General features: G+C 36.3%; 1 protein-coding gene across 8 annotated transcripts in view; it reads left to right on the top strand.

Annotated features, from left to right (window-relative positions):
- The window catches only part of LOC121421102 (troponin I-like), a 79,666-nt gene that overhangs the window by 43,067 nt on the left and 13,050 nt on the right, over window positions 1-23,549 (top strand). For 3 of the 8 annotated variants that reach the window (XM_041615727.1, XM_041615731.1, XM_041615732.1), the window contains exons 5-7: window positions 9,103-9,177; window positions 10,211-10,327; window positions 10,779-10,883. In XM_041615727.1, coding sequence (XP_041471661.1) covers window positions 9,103-9,177; window positions 10,211-10,327; window positions 10,779-10,883 — 297 coding nt within the window. Of the gene's footprint in view, window positions 1-9,102; window positions 9,178-10,210; window positions 10,328-10,778; window positions 10,884-16,711; window positions 16,778-22,581; window positions 22,651-23,549 lie in introns of all 8 variants that reach the window. The other 5 variants (XM_041615729.1, XM_041615724.1, XM_041615725.1 and 2 more) reach the window with 3 other exon arrangements.

The raw sequence follows: 23,549 nt of genomic DNA, 5'->3' as shown, positions 1-23,549 counted from the left end.
TTGATTTGCTATATTTTTCATAGATTGGAAAGTACATATTGATTACAATGCGAGAAATATACCCCCCCCCCCCCCATGTTAGTTGCAATGTTGACTTAGTCCCTGATTGACTCCATCAACATGGTCAGTTGTAATGTAATTTAGGTATGGTGATAGGAAGCTGGACACCAGTTAACCCCTAGATCTTCCCAGGACAGCTGCTCTTCCATTTGAGTGAGACATTGAAAGTTCACTGGAATAGGTTCCGCAGGGATGTGCAGGGATAGAGAATCGGGAAGATTAATGAGCGATAGTTACAGCAAGGGGCAGAGATAATTAGACACGCTGCATCCAAGTTAGCCCACTAGCGCTGGGTGAATTAATTGCTGCGCTACACATATACGATCTTTCAATCAGCGACGTGTTGGAGATAGCATACACAGGCCTGGGCCCGTCTTACAAAGAGTTACATGTACAATTAATCCAGTCAATCGTAACTATCGACGGCCAGCAACGTGAACATAATATGAATGTTTGTTCAAAATATTTTCTAGCTTTGATGTATATTCATGCATTCATTGTTTTATTGAAAATTCACTGCGTTTCTCTCTGCATACAAAGGACATTGTGTAAATTTTTCGTAGAAAAAATTATGACACTGATGGATTTCCATAGAGTTACAATTGATTGATCATATCAATCATAACTCTTTGTATGACGGCTCTGTGAACTTCATACACTACTGTACCTTACAGTGATCAGGGCCCTGTTTTTGTCTCACCTGCATAGCAGAGTGAGACTATAGGCGCCGCTTTTCCGACGGCGGCAGCGTCAACATCAAATCTTAACCTGAGGTTAAGTTTTTGAAATGACATCATAACTTAGAAAGTATATGGACCTAGTTCATGAAACTTGGCCATAAGGTTAATCAAGTATTACTGAACATCCTATTAGAGTTTCATGTCACATGACCAAGGTCAAAGGTCATTTAGGGTCAATGAACTTAGACCATGTTGGGGGAATCAACATCAAAATCTTAACCTGAGGTTAAGTTTTGGAAATGTCATCATAACTTAGGAAATATATGGACCGAGTTCATTAAACTTGGACATAAGGTTATTCAAGTATCACCAAACATCCTGCATGAGTTTCACGTCACATGACCAAGGTCAAAGGTCATTTGGGGTCAATGAACTTTGGCCGATTTGGGGGTATCTATCGAATTACAATCAAAACTTTAAAAGTATGTTGGTCTAGTTCATAAAACTTGGACATAAGAGTAATCAAGTATCACTGAACATCCTGTGCGCATTTTAGGTCACATGACCAAGGTCAAAGGTCAATGAACTTTGGCCATAATGGGGGATCTGTTGAATTACCATCATAACTTTGCAAGTTTATTGATCTGACTTTTGAAGCTTGGACATAAGAGTAATCAAGTATCACTGAATATTCTGTGCAAGTTTCAGGTCACATTATCAAGGTCAAAGGTCATTTAGGGTCAATAAACTTTGGCCGTATTGGGGGTATTTGTTGAATTACCATCATAACTTTGCAAGTTTATTGATCTGACTTTTGAAACTTGGACATAAGAGTAATCAAGTATCACTGAATATTCTGTGCAAGTTTCAAGTCACATGATCAAGGTCAAAGGTCATGTGAGGTCAATGAATTTTGGCCACATTGGGGGTATTTGTTGAATTACCATCCTATCTCTGTAAGTGTATTGGTCTAGTTCATAAAACGTGGAAATAAGAGTAACCAAGTATCACTGAACATCTTGTACAAGTTACAGTAGTTTTCAAAATCGGCACTGCTGCTATGTTGAATCTCGTGATGCAGGTGAGACGGCCAGAGGTATTCCACTTGTATGAAACTTAGCGATCGATTGTAGGCCTGATTTTTATGATCTGTTTCTGTTGATTATTGGGTATGATCAATCATAAAAATCAACCCACTGTCAATAATTAAGCTTCATATTACAGGGCCAAGGGGACTCTTCCATAGGCCTACTGTTACTAAAGTTACATGCATGATGTAACTCTTGTAATAGTACATCAATGTAACTTTTGCCTAGAAGTCAACCATGTACGCCTGAGTTTCATAATCATCTTGTTGATTATTGTGTATGATCAATCATGAAAATCGGCCCACTATCAATAATTAAGCTTCATGTTACCGGGCGAAGGGGACCGTTTCATACTTATACTAAAATTACATGCGTGATGTAACTTTTGTTAACCATGCATAAACACTAGAAACTATTTTGTGCAATGATAATAATGAAAATTCTAAATAATTCTGATTTACCCAGGGTAGCCAACTCAGCTCTTGGTAACTCTTCTCCCAGTATTTCCCCTCTACACTATATATGATACATTGAGTATCTGACAAGTAGGAATAACTTGGTGGGGCATCGAACTCATGACCTCCCCATTCACAAGTTGGCCACTCTACCACTAGGCCAACTTGTCTGGCAGAATAATTACATGGCTTGCTTTCCATAGTTATAACTGACTGGATAAATCACAACTATTTGTGAAACTATACAGACAGAGTTACAGAGTGCACATTCTCCACAGAGAACATTTAAGTCTCATAATCATAAATAAATTTCTGTTGATATGAGTGACAACCTTTCATGCAATGAATGAACTAGGATTATATTTCTAGAAATAGCTTTAGCTCTGCAATATTAAGAAATTACTGAATGAATATTTGAAATAATCTATGAAATAGTCATTGAACATCTGGAAGTTTGATTTCCTACAACTGATGCAGAGGAGTTGATAATCCATGTAACGGTTCGCCACATCTCAAACATTTCACACCTCGTCGAAAGCACTCAAGACTGAAACATTTGTCAGTCAACTGTTGATGTGCTAGCTCACAGTAAATTGATGGTTAAAACCGATGACCTTTAAACATTGGACGTTAACTCTCTTACTGCCGGCAGTATTTTTAGCCATCAGCAGAGCATTGTCTTACCAATAGAGGCTTATGAAATCTTTTAAACACACATTAAATATATTGGTTAATATTTTTGAATGGCCGGATATTGAACAGGTATAAAAATACTGCCCTGAAATGATGCAGTATCCAATTGAGGTGGATCTGCCACAGTTCTAGAATGAATTTGGTAGAGATACATGAAATAATTACTAAAGAACTGATCGGCTGAAGACCCATCGATTCCCGGGCAGTCTCCCACAGGCCACTAGCCCATTTTTAAGTAATCGCCCGGCCGATCTTGAATTCACCGCAAGATCATCGGCTAGTGTATGCACGGCCAGTGGCCGATGACCACTCGACAGCCTTTTATCCAACGGGTTCAATTTCTGACCTAAATCATTGGGCAGTGACTGCTCAATCATGTCAGGGACCACCAGGGTACCAGGCATGTTTAGGGTTGCGAGTGAAAAGTGAGCAGGCATCCCCAGAATTTAAACTTTGCACTTAATCTCGAGCGGCAACCGAGCAATGCCCCAAAAACCAGTGGTTTTGCAAAATTGGCTCAAAACCTGCCGCCTGGTTGCAGAGCAAGCTAATTTGGGGAGTTGTTACCTTAGCCTTTGCTCAACACCAAGTGGAGCTCGATGACCATTGGTGTTCTGTTTGATATTTGCCATTTAATGATATAATAAAACCTGGGATGTTTTTTCATCAGCGCTTGAGGCGTTTTGAGCATTTTAGCCAATTATAAGCTATTTTGTATTTATTATTTTCAGCTCAATTTCAGCTTGCTTGAGCTTTCTGTGATGAAAGTGTTGGAGGACTTGCGATTCCATTACTGCTCTTCATCTTTTGGCTCTTTACTTTGCGATCATAATTCACACCCCTGTTTACATTATACTACATATAGCTTCCTGTTTGTTGAAGAGAGACTGTTCATGATATAGAGGCAAATACAGGGTAGACCTATCATAAGGGGATAGGATGAGGTCGGGGTGGGGCAAAACATGTTTCTTTTAAAATCCTCAAAATGTATCCCGCCCCATGGGGAGACGAGAGGGGAAGAGAGGAACTCCCACCAGGAAATGGTGGGTCACTTTTTGTTTTAAGGATCCTCAGTATACATGTTAAGCTAGAAAATGGAGGAGGGGGGGTTACATGCCCCTGCCCAGCTCCCCTCTCCCCGGAGTCGCGCCTGCTTGACATATAACTAAATGATACATGATCGGTGTACCTCGGGTCAGACAAATACATCTGACATGTCGAGGAACGGCTGGCCCATTGATGAGAGCATATTATGTTGGCAATCGCAAGCCTTGAGTATTCTCCTCAGGGATGCAATGTACTGCAGGGATTCAGACTTAACCACATAGGCTAACATTGCAATGACCTTTTTTTAATTCCTGAACTTTCATTATTTTTTAATTCATTTATGGGGACTTTTTCACAATATGTAACTGAAAATTTCTTTAGATTATTGGCAATGCAGTTTCAAATTGCAAGACAAGTAGTTCTGGTGTAATATTTGGAAGGTGTCCCTGCTAAAGTCTAACCCTTCAATGTTTTACTAATGTGTTCATGAACAAAATGATTCAGGGCTTCAATCATAAACATCGGTGACAAAATGACCTTGCAATATGAACACATGTGTGTCAAAGATCTTTTTCTTGTTTCTTTGTCATTAAAACCAAATCGGAGAAGATTTTACATAGGCCTACCTGAAACACAATTTAGCAAATTTTGTGTACTTGCACGTATATGTATGTATTTTTAATATATAATAATAGTAATATAAGTTATATGAAGCACACGATTAATCCAAAACTGAGTGTGTATTGTATTGTACAAGAGCTCCTGATAGTGAATGGAATATATTAGCTTCAAGTCATGATTAAACCTGGGTTCTCTTTCATAAATAATTCTATAGTTCAGGTTTACTATCAGCCAATCAAATTGAATGATTTCAGCAGCATTTAAAGTGATTGGTTAACATTGGTTTGACTTTTAAAAAATATGAGCTAGAAGGTCACACTTGTCACCTGTGTCTGTGATATGTTACAAAAATGAAGCCCAGAAAAAATTGCGTTCGAAAATAATTATTTAGTGCTTCAAAAATTAAAATATAAAGTGACCGGAAACACCATCTTAATTTCATCCCATACACTTTTGTGTACTATTTAGGTGTTTATAAGACGCCTATTTACAAAATCGGGGTTTGCCTTGTAGTTTTAGCTTTTCATCCTCAATAATGGTTGTTTTCAGGGTTTATTAGTTCTAATACATGCACTTGTACACATGTTTCATCTTGGTTTGAGAATTTTTTAAATCAGCTGCTCACAAAGTACGCCCGTAAACAATACCTTTAACTGTTATTACAAATTTGTTATTTTAATAAGTTTCATGAAACGGACCCCTGGACTTGAAGTTCCCCGAATTCAGAGTGTGAACACACACGTGTCAATTTTTTTTCCTTTGCTATCAAAACTCAAGCTATAATTTGTCCAAGATGTGGGGCTTGCTATCACTATCCATCAGTTTCCTCAGCCCTTGTACTTGAAGAATGTCAGCTATGTCTGTCATTCAGTCTTGGACAGTGCGTATCTATTTGTGGTTTCTCGTGCTCTATCTGCTATCCTCAGCATTTGTTTATATTCTTTCTCTCCGGACTATGGCTGAGAGTACATGTGCTCAGGGGTGGAGTCAGGATTTCGGGGAGGGGGGGGGCGTTTTAAGTTCAGAAACGTTTGATTAACCGATATAAAGGGGGAGGGAAGGGTCTTCAATTGCACATATGCCAACGTTTCCACTAGAAATATCTTTTTTAGGCTCAAGGGAGAGAGGAAGAATTGTGTCTTCCCCTTTTATCCACCACTGAAGGTAGTTAAAAAGGAAGATGGCTGTCCATATAGAGATACAGTCTTGTTTTCTTTGGGGGTTATCTGAAATTCAGTCCTTTGCTAAAAACAGTAAAAAATGCCAGGCTTAATTTAGGGTACCGGTATCTCATTTATCCACCAATAGGCATACGGAACTATATCTTGGATTGAGATTAATCAGTTTTCATTCCTTGAAGGTGAAGTTCACCCCGACGATTATCATTGTAATCAGTAAAAATATAGAAAATTATTTGTGAAGGCCTGTAATATAATAACAGATTATCGATCCTTATATTCCAGTTTTTTGGTTATTTTTGTATTTTTACACAGACGAGCAGCTCCTCTTTATGTTGTGATATAAGTTCCCCAAAATGCCATCATCCTAGCCCCCCCCAAAAAAAAAATAATAAAGGTGGTTTCAACTATGAGGGGAATATATCATCAAACCTCATTGCACCCCCCCCATGATCCTAACGGGTGTTCCCCCAAAATTTCATTCTCCTTTTAGCTTTTGCATCAATACTTGTCTTTTAAAGCTTTGTTGAATGTTGAATAATTATGAATGCTAATGGAGTATCTACGATTCCAATCTAACTCAAGTGTAATTACTGTTGAATTTATTTTCAGCCATTCATTTGCTATTAAGATTTGATATTGATAGTTGATCTCTCAACATTCAAAAAGATGGTCTTGTTCACAGCTTTGGTAAACAATAGACCATATGAATTTTTAGAGTATTATATAATTTTCCACAAATTTTCTTGCAAAAGTGCAGTGACTGTTACATACTTTTTTCCCAATGATTCTTTGTGAAGGTTTGACATTTTATTTTTGGTCATTCATTGCCCTCCCTTCGAAATGTTTAGTCCTTTGGGTGCTTTTCTTACAAAGTGTTTGCATATATGCCCCACAAGTATTTATTAGAAAACTTAAAAGAAGGCTAATATCCTTAACTCGTCAGTGCATTCAATTTTCATGTAAAATGGTGACATACTAAAATATAAACATATATTGTGGACACCATATGTGTTTGAGGACATACTCATTCATGTATGTAGGCCCAACAATTAATTTTAAGTGGGGGGGTTGGGATTTTCAACACCAAAATACATGGGACAGATACATGTAATACGTTCATATCTACCCGAGAGATGTAGCTGAGTGCAGGAAACCAAACTTTATGTTTGCATGGCCATGGCTAGCAATGATAATACACAGTGACATGGGCAGATGGAATAGACATATAGTACTTTACTATCACATGCTTACCCCCAGTCTATATCCACCTAGCCAATGACCAGTAAAACATTTACATGCTGGACTATTTATGAGTACATAGTACTTTACTATATAATGCTCAACCCAGTCTATATCCACCTAGCCAATGACCAGTAAAACATTTACATGCTGGACTATTTATGAGTACACTGTATGTAGTACTTATCTAATGTTCACCCCAGCCTATATCCACCTAGCCAATTCATGTCTTGTGTCCTCACCATATGCAATTCCAATTTATATGCTCTGATTTGGGACTTATTCAATTCAGAAATTATTATTACTGCCTTGATTTTGATATGCTTATTTGCCTAACAATGTGATTTGTTTTATGACTGTTATGTAAGCCCACAGATCCTATCAGGAATTGGGTCACAATAGGGCCCTCTGCACCAGCCCGAGTTTTCAAATTTTCGCGCTATTTAAGATCTGGCAAATTATCCCAATCTGAACAATCTTGAGATTATTTGTAGTGGAGATGCAATTATCTCTCTACATGATTAATCTAGAGATTGTAATCCTAAGTCAAATTAGGGTTATTTTCAAAATAGCGAGATATTGTAGGAGTTATCCTGTTAATTGGCAGGTGCAGACGCCTTAGAATTATTTTTCAAGGCGTCAGACCACAATGCATCGATGCCTCGCTCGAGCAGGAATCGCTCTTCCTGCGCTGGTGGAGACTGGGTTTCTTAAATCTTGAGATTAATCGCGAAGAGGGCTGAACGGCTAAAATCTTGAGATTGAGCAAACTCGGGCTGGTGCAGCACCGCCTATTGTGGTAGAACAATCTGCCCATCTGACGGTTTCAGGGGTTTTTAGCTAATGTGATATCCACTTGTCTTTTTGAGCAGATCAGTGGGATAACATACTTACGAGTGGAATGCGTTGAGTGTGGGAGTGTCACATAAGTAAAAAAAAACACCAACACTGCTTCAATTGGTTATATTTAATCTACCAAACATTTGGTTTACATTCCTCTCTGTCACACTATAGTATAATTACTGCAACCATTTTGATCGAAAGTGGTTGCTTTCTTGTACATGAACAAGTAAGTGCAAAAATATTTCCAAAGGGGCATTCCTGTGAAAGGGAAAGATGTCATGAAAAACGTCTAAGTTTACAATAGAAATGATTTCTCCTATGAAAAGATCTAGTTTAGTCCGATATGGAGTTAGGATGTTTAGGTTTAATTGTGTAGTGCCCAAGTAATTGTTTTGAAACATTAATTATTCATTGTTAGGTTCAAGGTTATATCCTAATAACACTGATCTAGAATATTTATTATAAAAATAGCAAAAAAAAGTCAAGACATTGTTTATAGGAAGTGTACATGGAAATTTGGTGTTAGCGTTTTCATATAGTACCATATACTTGATATTGGTTGTATATGTCACCCAGAATGTTTGTGGTTACAAGTCTTTACCTGGTCAACCAACACTGCCTTTAACTACATTTGATCAGCGTTGATCATGTCCGTGTCATTACACTCTTCCTTACCTATCAATCAAACAATGGTTGAATGAAGTTTTACAAGATTTAAAAATTGTGATCAATACGTTAGTACTCTGCACATTCTTATTTCACTTGTTACATTCCATTTACAGGGGTGTGTAAGATTTAAAGCGATTTTTATACGTGTTCTGTGGGGGTTTTTTTTGGTGGGCGTGAATTCAAACTGTACAAACATATAGGTTTACAATTCAAGTATTTGTAACTCTTGTTATTTTTGTTCAGTCCCAGTCCTGTGTTTATGATGAATACCTTGTGTTAATAAATTTGATCTACAAAATATTTTTTGTTTCAGTTTTTTTTGGGGGTATTTTTTGTTGTACTGTGAAGTAACATGACATTCTGAATTGATTTTCAGGAATTAATTCCTCACGAATGGTTAAACTAACGCATGGTTTTCACCATTTTTAACATATTTCATGGAATGATTTGTGTCTTCACCATTGATGTGCCATTGTTTTTATTTTCTTTTTCATGTGATTTTCTTTCCCTGCATGTGTGTTTGTAGTCATCATACATATCCCGTCGCCGTCGACAACGGGAGGAGAACAACAATGAATCGTTGACGCCAAAAAAGATTGAGGTATTTGTATTAACAAGCAGACCCAAAGTCGAATCTCAATTTTCAAATCATTATAATTCAATATCAGGCAAATAGTTCAATACAATACTAATCAAGTCTTTATGATTCACGTATCATCTGTAGACTAATACCGTCTTTCGTACGTGCGCATGTTCATTTTCTGATATTTCCATAATAAGTATAATTTCTTACTTTGTAATTATATCTGTTTAATTCCTATATTTTTATCTCCATTCTCAAACTACTCTTTTGAGTTTTGACACTTAAATTTTATTCGTTGATTTCTGTTTCTGCATGAAAGAGTTGTAACACTGATGTTTTCAAAGTAAAACTTTGTATAGCATTCAAGGAATTGGGGGATGATAGATGTATCATTTAGAAAGGGGATCATCTCTTGTTAGAGTTAACCTTTTTCGCTTGCAAGTCCATATTGTTTTTTGTTGGTGGTAACAAGTGTGTAATCTTACCTTTCAAGCAAAATAATGTGTAATATAAGATAGTGATGTGGATCATTGTTACTTGATCAACCATTCTCATCTCAAAAACATGTCAAACACTAGAACTAGTCATAAATACCAGTCATTATCAATTTTTCAAATGAAATTAATACATATAAATTAAAAAAAAAATGAAATTAAACCATCCTTATCTCAAAAACACAAAAAATAGAACTAATCATGAATACCAGTCTTTAGCAATTTTTTTAATGAAATTAATACATACATACATAAAAAAAATTATGAAATTAAGCCATCCTTAAAACAATAGAATTAGTCATAAGTTCCAGTTATAAGCATTTTTCTTTTGGTCAGGAAGCTTTAAAATAAATGACTGGTCATGCGATAGGTTTTATACAATCAGTCGATTAGGATCAAAATCACCATTGCATAAAACATACTATTCCCTATTTGTTTAATGTTTTAGAGTGATAGAGTGGAAATGACTGGTCACATGAAAGATTTCAGCCAATCATTTGATTGGGATCCACATCACCATTGTATAAAACATACTACTCATTTGTTTGATGTTTTAGAGTGAAACGGTAGAAGACACGTCGAGTCAACAACAGGAGGAGGATGATACACAGAATCAGAGAGAGGAGGAGGAGAGGAGACAGAGAGAAGAAGAAGAGGAAAGACAGAGACAAGAGGTAAGTTGTTAGTGATTGGTCTCAACCCTAGGCACTCTTTAAAGCAGCTATGAACCATTAGTGCCATCTCAAGTCCTCAACTACTCATACCTGGCCAGTTTCCTGACCCATAATGCTAGTGTAGTCTAGTAATATATACCCACTCGAATGATAACATTCTAATTTCAACTAGTCAATACATTTATACTGCAATAATTATGTTACCAAGTAGCAAAAAAATTTTTTTTCCTCTCAAAACATTTCTCTATACATATAGAATTATCGGTTAATTTATTCTCTGTAGTATTTGTAGATATATCAGAAAAAATTATATTTTAAGACTATGTATTTATAACACACTGTTCACTCCCCCTTTGGGATCTCGATAACAAGCACAACAAAAATTTGCAGATGGGAAGATATAGAATGACCTGTGTTATTAGTGCTCTGATGTTCATGATTAATTTTAAAGGAGAGAGAACGAAGACGCCGTGAGAGAGAGGAGGAAGAAGAACGTCAAAGGCAGGAGGAGGCAGCAGCAGCTGCAGCCAGGGAAGAAGAGGAGAGAAGACAAGAGGTACTGTATCCGCCATATATTTCGCTTACAGACATCTTAAGGGTTGTTTACTATTTTGGGAAATCAACAAGGTGTAAATTTCACAACTTTTGTGATGTTTCAATTTGACCAAATGGCCTTGTATTGAAGCAGAGGTTTGCAAAAGTTAAGCCACCTTGGAAATAAGTGTGTACACAGTAGGCTCCCATTCTGGTCGCTTAAACAGAGAACAAAATCCGAAAAAGCCAGCTGGAAACTGACAGTGATGCAAGATGATTTTTAACCGCTGAAGGAGTGTAGGCAGTTGGATTGGAGATGGGGAGGGGATTCTGTGTCATGCAAGATAACAAGCATGTTCAGTGGAACCATTAAGACCCTGGCCAGACAATGCTGACGATAGGGTTAACCATTGTGCGTATTAAAGCAGTGGCTTGATCCCCACCCAACTCTTTGGTCAGAGGCCTGTTCCAAAAAGAGTTGCATTTAAACAAGTGCATATCCCGCATACACACATCAATTGCTGATGTGGTTTACGGTACACCATGTGGAGTGTTGTAGAAGCAGTGGATAGAAGAAGAGAAGAATGGATAGGCGAGAAAGTGGAGATTTGAGAATAGGGTATTCTTTCTTGAGAAACGTCGAGTCTCTACTACTCATCATCTCTACTCGCCGACGCAAGCCAGCATCTCCTCATCAGCTCTACTACTCAAGCTGTTCTCACTCAACATTCCTTCTGGTTTACAGTCCTTTTCAGGACTATTCTCAAGAAAGAATACCCTATTCTCAAATCTCCACTTTCTCGCCTATCCATTCTTCTCTTCTTCTATCCACTGCTTCTACAACACTCCACATGGTGTACCGTAAACCACATCAGCAATTGTACATGCCACCATGCAAACCTTCAAACAACATCTGATACACACATCAGTGGTTAAAAATCAAGTTGTATTTGACTTCTGGGGAGGGTGTGATCATTACTATTCTTGGGGCCAGTACGTTTTGGCGCCATTGGACATTCTTGAAGATGAGAGTAGCATTGGTAAGTACTTGTATGTATCTGCAAGCTCTCACCGTTTTAAAAAAAGCAAAATAAAATGTTTTTTTCTAATTCTGTGAGACTTTCAGACTCTTGAACAATCACTTTCAATCCAAGTTTCACATTATCTGCAAATAATGACATCCTTGCTTTGCCTTAAAGATCAGTCCTGCTGTACCAAAGAAATCAAAGTGTTTGATGCTCAAGGGATACTCCAATATCTCCCCCCACTGTATACTCTAGCTCCCCATCCATCCTTGCTATAACTGTGTTTAACTTGCTTTTACTACGTTATTATTTTATCATCAGTGAAATTGCATTACAAAATTCCTATCTTCATGAAAGATCATCTGAAAAACTCCCTCATTTATATGCTCGTTATGTGACTTTTTTTACACAATAACTTCTATAGATTTAATTGAAGGTGACTCAGTGATTTTTTATGATTGACAAAATTTATGTCATTACAGTATTATATCATTAGAGTATATATTTATCTAAATATATTGTTGTATTACTTCAATAACCCTCTATTCATAATTTGTGGAAATGCTTTTCCATATAGTAGCATTTTACCTCACTGTTCAGTTATCAAACTAATGAACTCCTAACTCAGTGTAAGATGGATTAACCAATTAACCAACAACCCTATAAGATGTTTCCCCTTGGAAACGGTGTACCTCAGGGATCTCTCTTTGGTCCCTTATTATTTAAAATTATATACTTGCAAAGCCTGAGTGGATTTATAGTGTAACTGAATCAGTAATAGTGCCCAGAACTCTATGGATGTACAGTGTTGTATCAATTGATTTATTGATCCTTTGCTCTGTCTTAACACTTTTGAGTTGGTTGGAGCTCTTGAAATCTGGTTCAAAATATTGTCATTTTTTTCTTGAAAAGTGTATAGTATAATGTGGATCATATTGTTTCTTTATCCCATCTTGTGTACATGATTTCCCACAGCTTGTCTTTATGTGTACAGTATATTGCAAGTTTTTTGTGTGGAATAAACTAGTGCTATGTTTGTGATAAAAAGTTTTTAAAAATGTGTTAGGACTTTTGTCCCGACAGTCCTAACAATCTCAAGTTAAACCTATTTCCTTAGCCAGAGGAGGAGAAAGAAGAACCAGAAGAAGATGGTGATGGAGAGGAAGAACGAAAAAGAGAGGAGGAGGTAAAGAAGGAGTGACCCTTCCATCACCTAAGTCTGTTTGATATTCCTTCTTTCACTCCTTCCCTCTTTCCAATTCAGCACAAGTATATGCCTGTTCATAAATTTCAGTGTCATGTCAGGGGGGATAGGTGTTTGATGTTGAGGGGTGATTACTTTTGTCATCATATTTAATGTGTATTAGGGTATTGATTTGAAGCATTTTCCAACAGAAGCTTTTTTCTGTGCTTTCCGGTTTGCCTAGTACCTTTGAAACAGCCAAATCAAACTATGCAACCTCCATGTTTGTGTTTTAACCGTTCCAAATGTCCATTCTGAATCTGAATGGTTGGGTCAACAAAATGTTGTTAATGGACACATCAAGGCTATCTTGTTGAGAGAAGCGCACTGATTTTTGTGGAAAGTTCTATTCATAGTTCCTACTATTGACCTCACTGATGTGTAATAGTTCTATTTATTCACCCGGAAGGTCACCTCTTACCAGATTTGAACGAATCTCCTTTTGCCTCACAAAATCCTTGGGGTTATTTTCACAAAGATTTTAGTCTGACCAAAAGTTATATAAATGTGGGTGTGGTATTGTATGTGTTATTCTCTTTGATTATCGGTAGAGGGTCTTCCAAGAGCATGATACATGTATGAACAGTGTGGTGATGTGGTATAAACCCCACACAAGTGTAACTGGAAACTTAAGTACAATTTTAGTCATACTTTAATGATTGTGAACCCAACCCCCTCCAGAACAATACCGAAATTCATTTTCCCCTATGATAATCACCTTACAATGTATAAGAGTAGACAAGTTTGATCCTTGAAGAGAATGTACCCTTTTCCTTCCATCATGACATCATTAAAGGGGAATGAAACCTTTGGAACAAATAGGCTTGTGTCAAAACAAAAAAAATCTAAGAAAAATAAAGAAAGTTCACAAGTGATATCACACATCTTTGTCGCATTGCCAGTGGGAGGATCTCCATAGCATCAGTGATCACAATATTCAAATGCTCATAACTTTCTCATTATTTGTCTGATTTTTCTCAAACTTTCCTTGACCTGTTTCATTGATTTTTCTGTTTTTGCACAAGCTATCTTGTTCCAATGGTTTCATTCTCCTTTAACAAACATTTACATGTATATCTTTGCATGCTGGAGATCGAATTTTGAATGTTCATATTCGTACTGAATATCGTGATGAATTTTTAATTGTATATTTTAATGATCAAATGTGTGGAATACCAATATGTATAGAAGATCATAGTTATTCAAGTTCATATTCAATGATGATGAAATGAGAGGATTTCCTGTCAATTAGATCATGCATATTAATATGTGTATTGAATGGTGGTGAATATTCATATTGAATATTGATTGATGAATATTCATATATGTTGTCCTAGATCTTCATCTTGAATGATGAATAAATTATCTGTACGTCTACAATTGGATATGACTTGCATTCAGTGTGTTCAGAGATGCCTTAGACAAAGTTCTGTGTGATTTATGAAAAGTATATTATTCATTTTTACACGGATGGTTTGTCTAAAATATAAAGAACATTTCCATTGACTAACATCCTTCAAATCCGTAAACTTTTTAACCAAGGAACGTCAGAGGCTAGAAGAGGAAGAGGAGAGGCAACGAGAAGAAGAGAGAGAAGAACGTAGGAGGAGAAGAGAAGCAGAAAGGGAAGAGGAGGAGGTAAACTGTGTGGGCCACACCCCATCTCAGACCATCCACTTGATGCTCCATCTGATATTCATTCATTTATTTTCTCTTCACTCCATTTCTTTCATCAGGTTTTGCCGTTCCCTTCATCCAAGTGCTCCAGTTGGATTGATGCAATTAATCAGAGCTGTAGAACGTTCTGATTATTACTTGTTATATCACTGAACAATAAATCAATATCTATTCAAATGTCTTTTTTATAAGGTACAGACTCCCAAGTGTCAAAATTAGAACTTTTTACAATTATGTGATCATATACATTGTATATGTTCCTCAATTTTAATACAAAAAAATATTGATCACACTTGAAGGCAAAAGAAAATCTAATGAAAAGGTGTCTCATTGAAGATGTCTGGTTTCCAAAAGAAAGTCAGGAAAGTGTACTGTGCAGGTAAACTAGTTTACCTAAGATTCAAAGATATCCAGTTAATATTGATGAGTGGGAAATGCAGCCTCAACTCGGTTCAATCCATTATGTTGTATTTTTTCTCCAACAATATGTTCCAAACACACCTTGAAAATATCTGCACACATTATTTGAATGTAAGAAATGGGCCTTGAAATTTGGATACTTTATGGCCATTGGCCACTTTGTTATGCCACATTTCTATACACCTATTGCAGAAAAATGGAAAATAAGAAACAGAGCACCTAACACTCAGTAGGACACTCAAAGGCATCGCCTTCGATGGCGTTGGATTAATATAAACCTTTAACACAGGTCTAGCAACTGATCTAACAATTAATCATTGCAATTGATCATACATTGTACTGGATGCACAGTTAATCATTAGTGTTTGTTCTGCAATCAATTTTTAAGCTTTGTCTCACCAGTCATTTGTGAATACCACATTTCCATTTTCTTGAGTCAAGTACCCCTTTCACCTTCAGTTTTGCTGTGGGTTCCTTGAAAGATCTCAGAAGTTTCATCTGGCAAAGTATTTTTCATCCAACCATTATCCAAGAATTTCAACAGGGACATCATGAATGCCTCATCTCCATCTTCTTACAGGGAACCAAAACCGAAAAGAGAAGCAATCTTATTGGAAAGAGTAAAACAAGAGGAACAATTTAAAATAAATCAAATCAAAACAATTTAAAACAAGTTTTATCAAAATCGGTTATGAATAGGCAAGGTGTGGACGTTTAAAAGGTCTTGTACTTTCTATTGGGATCCTCAAATCGGCAAACATGCTTCAAAATGGCTGATGTTGAGGACAACCTTCCATTCTTTTCGCACACAAATTTTTAGATTTTCCTCTTTATTTTGCATATTTCTTATCCCCCCCTGACCTTGACGAATGTGGTGTGAATTATTTTTTCCCACGACATATTTTATGCTCAGAATGAGGTAATATGCAATTTTAAAGATAAGGAAAATCTGAAAAATAGTGAATAAAACAAATGGAGAGTTGTCCACAAAATTAGCCATTGCGAGCATGTTTGCCAATTTGAAGATCCCCATAGAAAGATATAACAAGACTTTTTAAACGTCAATAACTTACTTATTCCACAACTGATTTTGATGAAACTTGTTTTAAATTGTTCCTCTCATATTACTCTTTCCAATAAGATAGAGCTCTTCTCTTCTTGGGTTTTGGTTTCCTTTAAGTCAAGTGCTCCTTTCATTTGTTCTTTGCTGTTGGTTTTGTAAAAGGTCTTCTCAGATATTTCATCCAACAGTCTCTTTTATCAAATAATTTCAGTAGTTAACAGATTGAATACGACTCGATCCTTTGAATTTCGACAGGAATGTCACATCCAAATCTTCTTTGATCAAGCATTTCTTTCATCTGCACTTTTGCTGTTGGTTTTTATTTGTGGACGTGTCAGATATTTCATCCGACTAAGTATTTTTAACCAAAACTTTCAGTAGGTGAAAGGTTAAACATGACCTGATCCTTTGAATTTCGACAGGAACGCCAGAGACAGCAGGAAGAGGAGGACGAGAGACGGAGACAAGAAGAAGAGAGAGAAGAGGAGGTAATGTTACCATGGCAACAGTGCATCCATCTCATTCATCATCAGTCCTCTTTCATCTCATCATCATCGTTGTTCTCCTTGTCTTGGAATGTTATGGTCCCTTTTACATGTCACTCTATTAAGGATAAACTTCAGTGCTCGGGACATTTTCAATGAAAATTCCTGTTCTTTTTTACTTATGACATCCATACAGAAATTCCTTTTCTCTATCAATTACCATGTTCTCATAGATTTGAGGCACCATGTCAGAAACTAAACTTTAATCCAAGGATTCGAGTAATAAATCCAGATAGGCTCTTTGTTTATTGGCCAGTCACCTTTTTTATTCATTTTTCAAATGATTTAGAACTATATCTCATTCTGGAATTTATGTCCTGTATTAACTATTTCTTTTGAATATTAGCACTAAAATTTGCTGGAAACCATTTATTAAATATCACAGATTTGTGATATTTTATCTTTGCATGTTCGACAAATTTAGGCTTAAGGAACCTGAATTGTATTTTTGGGCCCAAACTCCCAGTACTCCGGTATATCTTTGATCAGGAAAGAGATATGTTAAAAAAAAAGAATGTTATGCATTACTTTATTGATCTCAGAGTTCCAAATTTGACCCCATAGATCACCGTTTCTCCCTCTCTCTTTATTACCCCACTACAAAGTAGCATAGTATATGTTTCACCCTCCATCTTAGTTTTTAACTTCCGTTTGGTTTCTTAGATGATTTCCAGTTTTCTAACAAGTCATCATTGCTGTCCAGTTGTACAAGTGAACCATCTTTTAGGGTGTGTTTATGCTTCCATTGCGAGGACAGAATCAGCGATTTCATGAACGTCGATTCAAAACGCCAATCGTAAACGTGGTTCTGGGAGTGCTGTTTATGCTTAACTTTTCAGAGCAAATCATGAGCTGGCTTCGCATCGTAAAGCGAAGTCAAATTGGGCGCGCCTCTTTTCGAAAGTTTTTTTTCCCGATTGTTGTCATTGCGTGGAAATAACATGGAGCAATATGACTGTATTTGCCCACGGATTTTCATCTCACCGGAAGCATGTACCAATGACGTCATTTAAACACGTTTACAATCATGGTTCTGTTTATACTTTCCCAGAAAGCCTGATTCTGGTCAAATGACGTTTACAAACGCACCTTTTTGGGAGTTTACAATCGGCGTTTTGAAACAGCGTTTAAATGAAAGAAAGTAAGCATGGACGCAACCATGTTTTGGACTAATCACGTTTGGAAACGCTGATTCTGGCCTGAAAAGTGGAAGCATAAACACGGCCTTAGTCTATTCTCTCTTTGCCAAAGATAGGCACTGCAAGAGGTCTAGGGAGCTTTTCATGGAATAAATAGTCGGTCATTTTCACTTACTACAATTCGCTCTGAGCCAATCAGATGCAAGGATTTTGATATTTTTTAACAATAGTCAACTAAAAATCACTGGACTATTTGTTTCATGAAATGCGTTCCCAGGGAGGTTTTATCACTGGAGATCCTGTTCTGTACTGGACAGGAATTCTCTGTCTCCAGTGGGGAAGAAGAGATTTAAAAAGACATTTCTTTTGCATGTCAAATGAATTTTGTTTGTATGATTAAGAGTATTGAGGCAATTCCTAAATGTTTCTAGAAAATGTACTGATTTGTTCACGAACAAGCCATTGTAGTGGAGATCATCAAACAATTGTATCTGTGTTTATCATTTTTGTCTCACCTGCGAAGCAGAGTGAGACTATAGGCGCCGCTTTTCCGACGGCGTCTGCGGCGTCAACATCAAATCTTAACCTGAGGTTAAGTTTTTGAAATGACATCATAACTTAGAAAGTATATGGACCTAGTTCATGAAACTTGGCCATAAGGTTAATCAAGTATTACTGAACATCCTATTAAAGTTTCATGTCACATGACCAAGGTCAAAGGTCATTTAGGGTCAATGAACTTAGACCATGTTGGAGGAATCAACATTGAAATCTTAACCTGAGGTTAAGTTTTTGAAATGTCATCATAACTTAGAAAATATATGGACCTAGTTCATGAAACTTGGACATAAGGTTAATCAAGTATCACTGAACATCCTGCATGAGTTTCACATCACATGACCAAGGTCAAAGGTCATTTAGGGTCAATGAACTTTGGCCAAATCGGGGGTATCTGTTGAATTACCATCATAACTTTGAAAGTTTATTAGTCTAGTTCATTAAACTTGGACATATGAGTAATCAAATATCACTGAACATCCTGTGCGCGTTTCAGGTCACATGACCAAGGTCAAAGGTCAATGAACTTTGGCCGAATTGGGTGTATCAGTTGAATTACCATCAAAACTTTGAAAGTTTATGGATCTGATTCATGAAACTTGTACATAAGAGTAATCAAGTATCACTGAACATCCTGTGCGAGTTTCAGGTCACATGATCAAGGTCAAAGGTCATGTAAGGTCAATGAACTTTGGCCATGTTGAGGTTTTTTGTTGAATAACCATCATATCTCTGTAAGTTTATTGGTCTAGTTCATAAAAAGTGGACATAAGAGTAACCATGTATCACTGAACATCTTGTGCGAGTTAGAGTAGTATTCAAAGTCAGCACTGCTGCTATATTGAACCGCGTGATGCAGGTGAGACGGCCAGAGGCATTCCACTTGTTCATTTATGTATTAAATGTTCATGAATCTGATTCATTGTGGGGTTTTTTCATCAGCATATTTATTATCCATGTACATTAGATTCATATATAAGTACTTGTCATTACCATGTAATGTATCACTGTGAGCCCAATATTATATTTCTAACCATTGTTCTCTTCTTGGTTCCTATAGTTTTGTGAAAATATTGTACTTCACCTTCCTTTCCCTGTCATTTTTCATGTCATTGTCGTTGCTAGGAGAATCGCAAAAAGGCTGAAGCCGAAAGAAAAGCCGCGGAGGAAAAGAAAAAGGCTGAAGAGGTATAAGGCATGAGGTTTACTCAGTCCCTAATAGATAATTTGGTTAGATTTCACTCTTTTTTAAAATTTTATTTGGATAACCCTGCACTGCATAAGAATCAGGGGGGGCAAGCATGTCTCAAGGACTACTGATAACCAGCTAGTACTGATTACATCTTAGATCAGGACTCCTTATTGAAATAGTAATTAAAAGTTTTGTTTAGTTCTGAAAAGAGGAATGGGCAAGGTGATCGCCCAAAAGCTGTGGTTTATATATTGAATTGTCCTCTTTATTTTGGCTTTCTTTCCTTTTTATGTTCTCCTTTTTTCTTATTCATTGATTTTATTTGATTGCTTCATTCTATCCTTTTTTGAGGGGAGAGAGACTTTCCAAAAAAATGATAGGGGATAGGATGTCACTTTCCCTTCTCATTATACCTCTGCTTTTATGGGTGATATTAATTAGTTCTTAATTAGTATTACTTCAACCAAATAGTTAATTTAAAATTAATTTGCAACAATAAAGGAAGGTTAGTAAGTTTGTGTCTCATTGAATATTTGTGGTTTGCATGTAATCCCTCTTTACTGATTTGTTTGTCATGTAATATGCATTTCACTCATTCTTTCAATCATCCATGAATTTATTAGATTAGATCATTTGTCCTCATGTGTTTTAGCTATTCATTCATTCATTTAGTTGCACATTCTGCCTCTCATTCGTTAATCTATTCCTTCAAACATTCTTTCATTCATTGTTCTCGTGCGTTTGTTCACTCACTCATTCATCCGTTTGTTCATATTCCCATTCATTCATCTTAACCCTTTGTTTCTCATCTTACTAATACATCCCTTATACTAGGAACGCAGTAAGAAAGCCGAGGCTGAAAAGAAAAAAGCTGAGCAGGTAAAAATTTACAAATATTAAAACGCACAAGCTTTGAGAAATCTGTTGTCTTTAAGCAAAGCACATTCCTCAATATGTGCCAGATTAAATTATTTTGGGTTATGTCCAAATGTAGGGAACTCATATTTCATACTATCTGGAATCATAAATTGGCCCAGTTTCCAAAAGTATGTGTCTACCCACTCACTTAATATGTGAAACCCACTCTGATTTTTAAATTCCTTTCTCACCTGCACTCATTGTCATAAAAAGAATTGCTCTGCTTCAAAACTAGACTTGTGGCGATTCTAATTTATGAAATGTCTGAATCGGTGTGATATTGCCATTATACAGAAAGTTCAAAATGTTTGAATTATTGAGCCTGGAAAAGCTTAGTTTAGTTTAAAACAAAGCACATTCCACAAGATGCATCAAGAGTAAATTATTTTTGGAATTCTTATGATAGTATTATTACACATTGACCCAGTTTCTTAAAGAATGTGTCTCGCCCTTATATTTTAGAACCTTCTGTATGTTATTGAATTCCTTCACCAACATTCTTTGTAAATAAAAACCTACTTCTCAAGTAGACTAACAGAAATTTGCTTATTATTTTTATATATGTCTGTTGACATTAAAAAAATGCACATGACTATAAATCACTTTATAAACATTTTCCAAACATTGGAATTACTGTCTATTCCACTTTGTCTTTTGGAAAAGGAGAAATAAGGATGGAAGAAATTAAAACAAACTAAAAATCCTTCACTAAATTTGAATTCTATTGTCATGTTGTGATTTAAGGGATAATTTTCATGCCATGTTTTCATAATGATGAAAATTGTTACATCTTGCAAAAAAGAGTGATTTTGTTGACCTGCTGTCAACAAACTGATCCTAACTGCAATGAGGGGAAGTTGTGCCCCCTTTTAGAGAATTCTTTTTCTATTCTAAAATATTGGAAAATAATCCCTGGTAGAAGTGACAACCTTTTATTCATTAGTTTATTCATTTGTTATTGTTTATTTTTTAGTGGGGGGGGGGCTTGTCAATGTCTTTCCCTTTTTGTTAGTGGACCACCCCCATTCCAGCATCCCGACCCTCTGTTTGGTAAGTCCTGAGTCAACCCCCTGACTGCAAGCCTGGGTCATTAATCACATCATACCTCTCTAATAGTATCACACCACATCCTATTCATACTGTTTCCCCTGTTTGTGTAAAGGATACTTTGTAAATTAGTTTGTTTATCAAAGACCTGATCCCTTCTCCATTCATAGCAGTGTGTGGTTTTGTCCATCTGTTATCATACTAGTTGAGCCTATTGTACAAATATGGTCATCACTTTCTTGTTTGATAGCGTAGATTGAGAATGCTGATTCATTACAATGGTATACCGTTAAAATATATTGTATTTTAGTTTGATTGAGCATTTTACTGCAATTTGATTATAATTGCTTTTTCTATCATTTCCACAATGATGTAAAAAAATGAGATTCCAGAGTCATATATCTACATGTATATATATTCTATTAGGCTTTCATGTTTGTTATTATTTTCTTACCATCTAATTTAATATATTACCTTCTATGATTATGATGAGTTTGAATTATTTTAGTTGTCAGTCAGGTTTGAAGACCACCACTTTTCCTGATATTAGCTACCCTTAATATCTTTCAGAAATGAATAATATATAATTACTGTTCTTATTATTTAAGGTGAGTGAAATTAATTATGTTATAAGTATGATTGAATTATAGTTATATGCCTATATTTTGTTGATATATCATTACTTTTCTGGAATTCTTCATCATTTAGGTGTAACTGCAAACCAATCTATACATTCAAAAGCTATATCATGTGATATGTTGAAATAGTAGATGAATTCCATTTTCTCATGTCGTGTGTTAAAGCTGTTTTTATCTTCAAACAATACTGGTATAATCATCATGAGAGATGGGATATCATTATACCTAACCTTTGACTTTCCACCCTCTTGATAGGAACGAAAGAGGAAAGAAGAAGAAGCGAAGAAGAAGGAAGAGGAGAAGAAAAGAAAAGCAGCTGAGGAGGTAAACCACGCCCTCTATACTTTGCATCGCATCATGCTGCATAACATTAGCCTCATTACAGCCTGCATCATTTGTTTTATTTCACTGTGTTTTCGATAGAATTGCATCCAGACTCATTTTATGATTTTCTTCCTTAAATTTTTGCTTATATTACAGGTGCATGGTGTTCATACGTTAGCATTGACCGTTCATACCAGGTAGCATGTAGTACCGCACATAGTCTTGGACACTAATTATTTCATTCTCTTTGGATATTTTTTGCACTTTTAACAACTTTTTAAGAATCAAAAGCAATTAGGTAGATGTAGGGGCCATCCAGGTCCATCGAATTTCAAATCAAAGCACAATTTCTGCCATTGCATTCATGGTGAATACATAATTGATCAGTAACGATCAGTACCATCCACGCTGAAACATTGTTAGCGCTAACAGAGCACTGACAGTAGGTCAGACACATCTTTCAGATTATGTTGCCAAGCGTTCAGCCAAGATGTGAAGAACACATTGTGACATTGCTTGTTGTTATAGTGCCTCTGCTGGCGCTTACAATGTTTCCTTGCGGCCAGTACAGATGTTCTCCAATAAAATAATTGTGTTTTATCTGTTGTGTTTGTTGCTATTGTGCACTTTGATACAAGCTTTAACTTGCATTTTCCTTTTTTTTGTAGTATCACTGGCTTCTAGATTAATTACTGCAAAAGAGCATATCTGGTCTCCAATCACACACCTTGCACATCTTACTAGGTTCCAATCCCTTGGGAGTGAACTGTCAATCCTTACAGAGTGGATTATAGTTCTTTCTGGTGTGAATTGTGCATGTTTTAGACATTTTCACTCCAAAAAGTGTTTAAGATTACTCTCAAAAGATGCAAAACTTACTCTAAAAGGAGTGAAATCAT

Source organism: Lytechinus variegatus, chromosome 9 (genome assembly GCF_018143015.1).
Source record: "Lytechinus variegatus isolate NC3 chromosome 9, Lvar_3.0, whole genome shotgun sequence".
Classification (NCBI taxonomy): domain Eukaryota; kingdom Metazoa; phylum Echinodermata; class Echinoidea; order Temnopleuroida; family Toxopneustidae; genus Lytechinus; species Lytechinus variegatus.
Note: the sequence above shows the minus strand (reverse complement) of the source record. Positions and strands in the feature narration are given on the sequence as shown.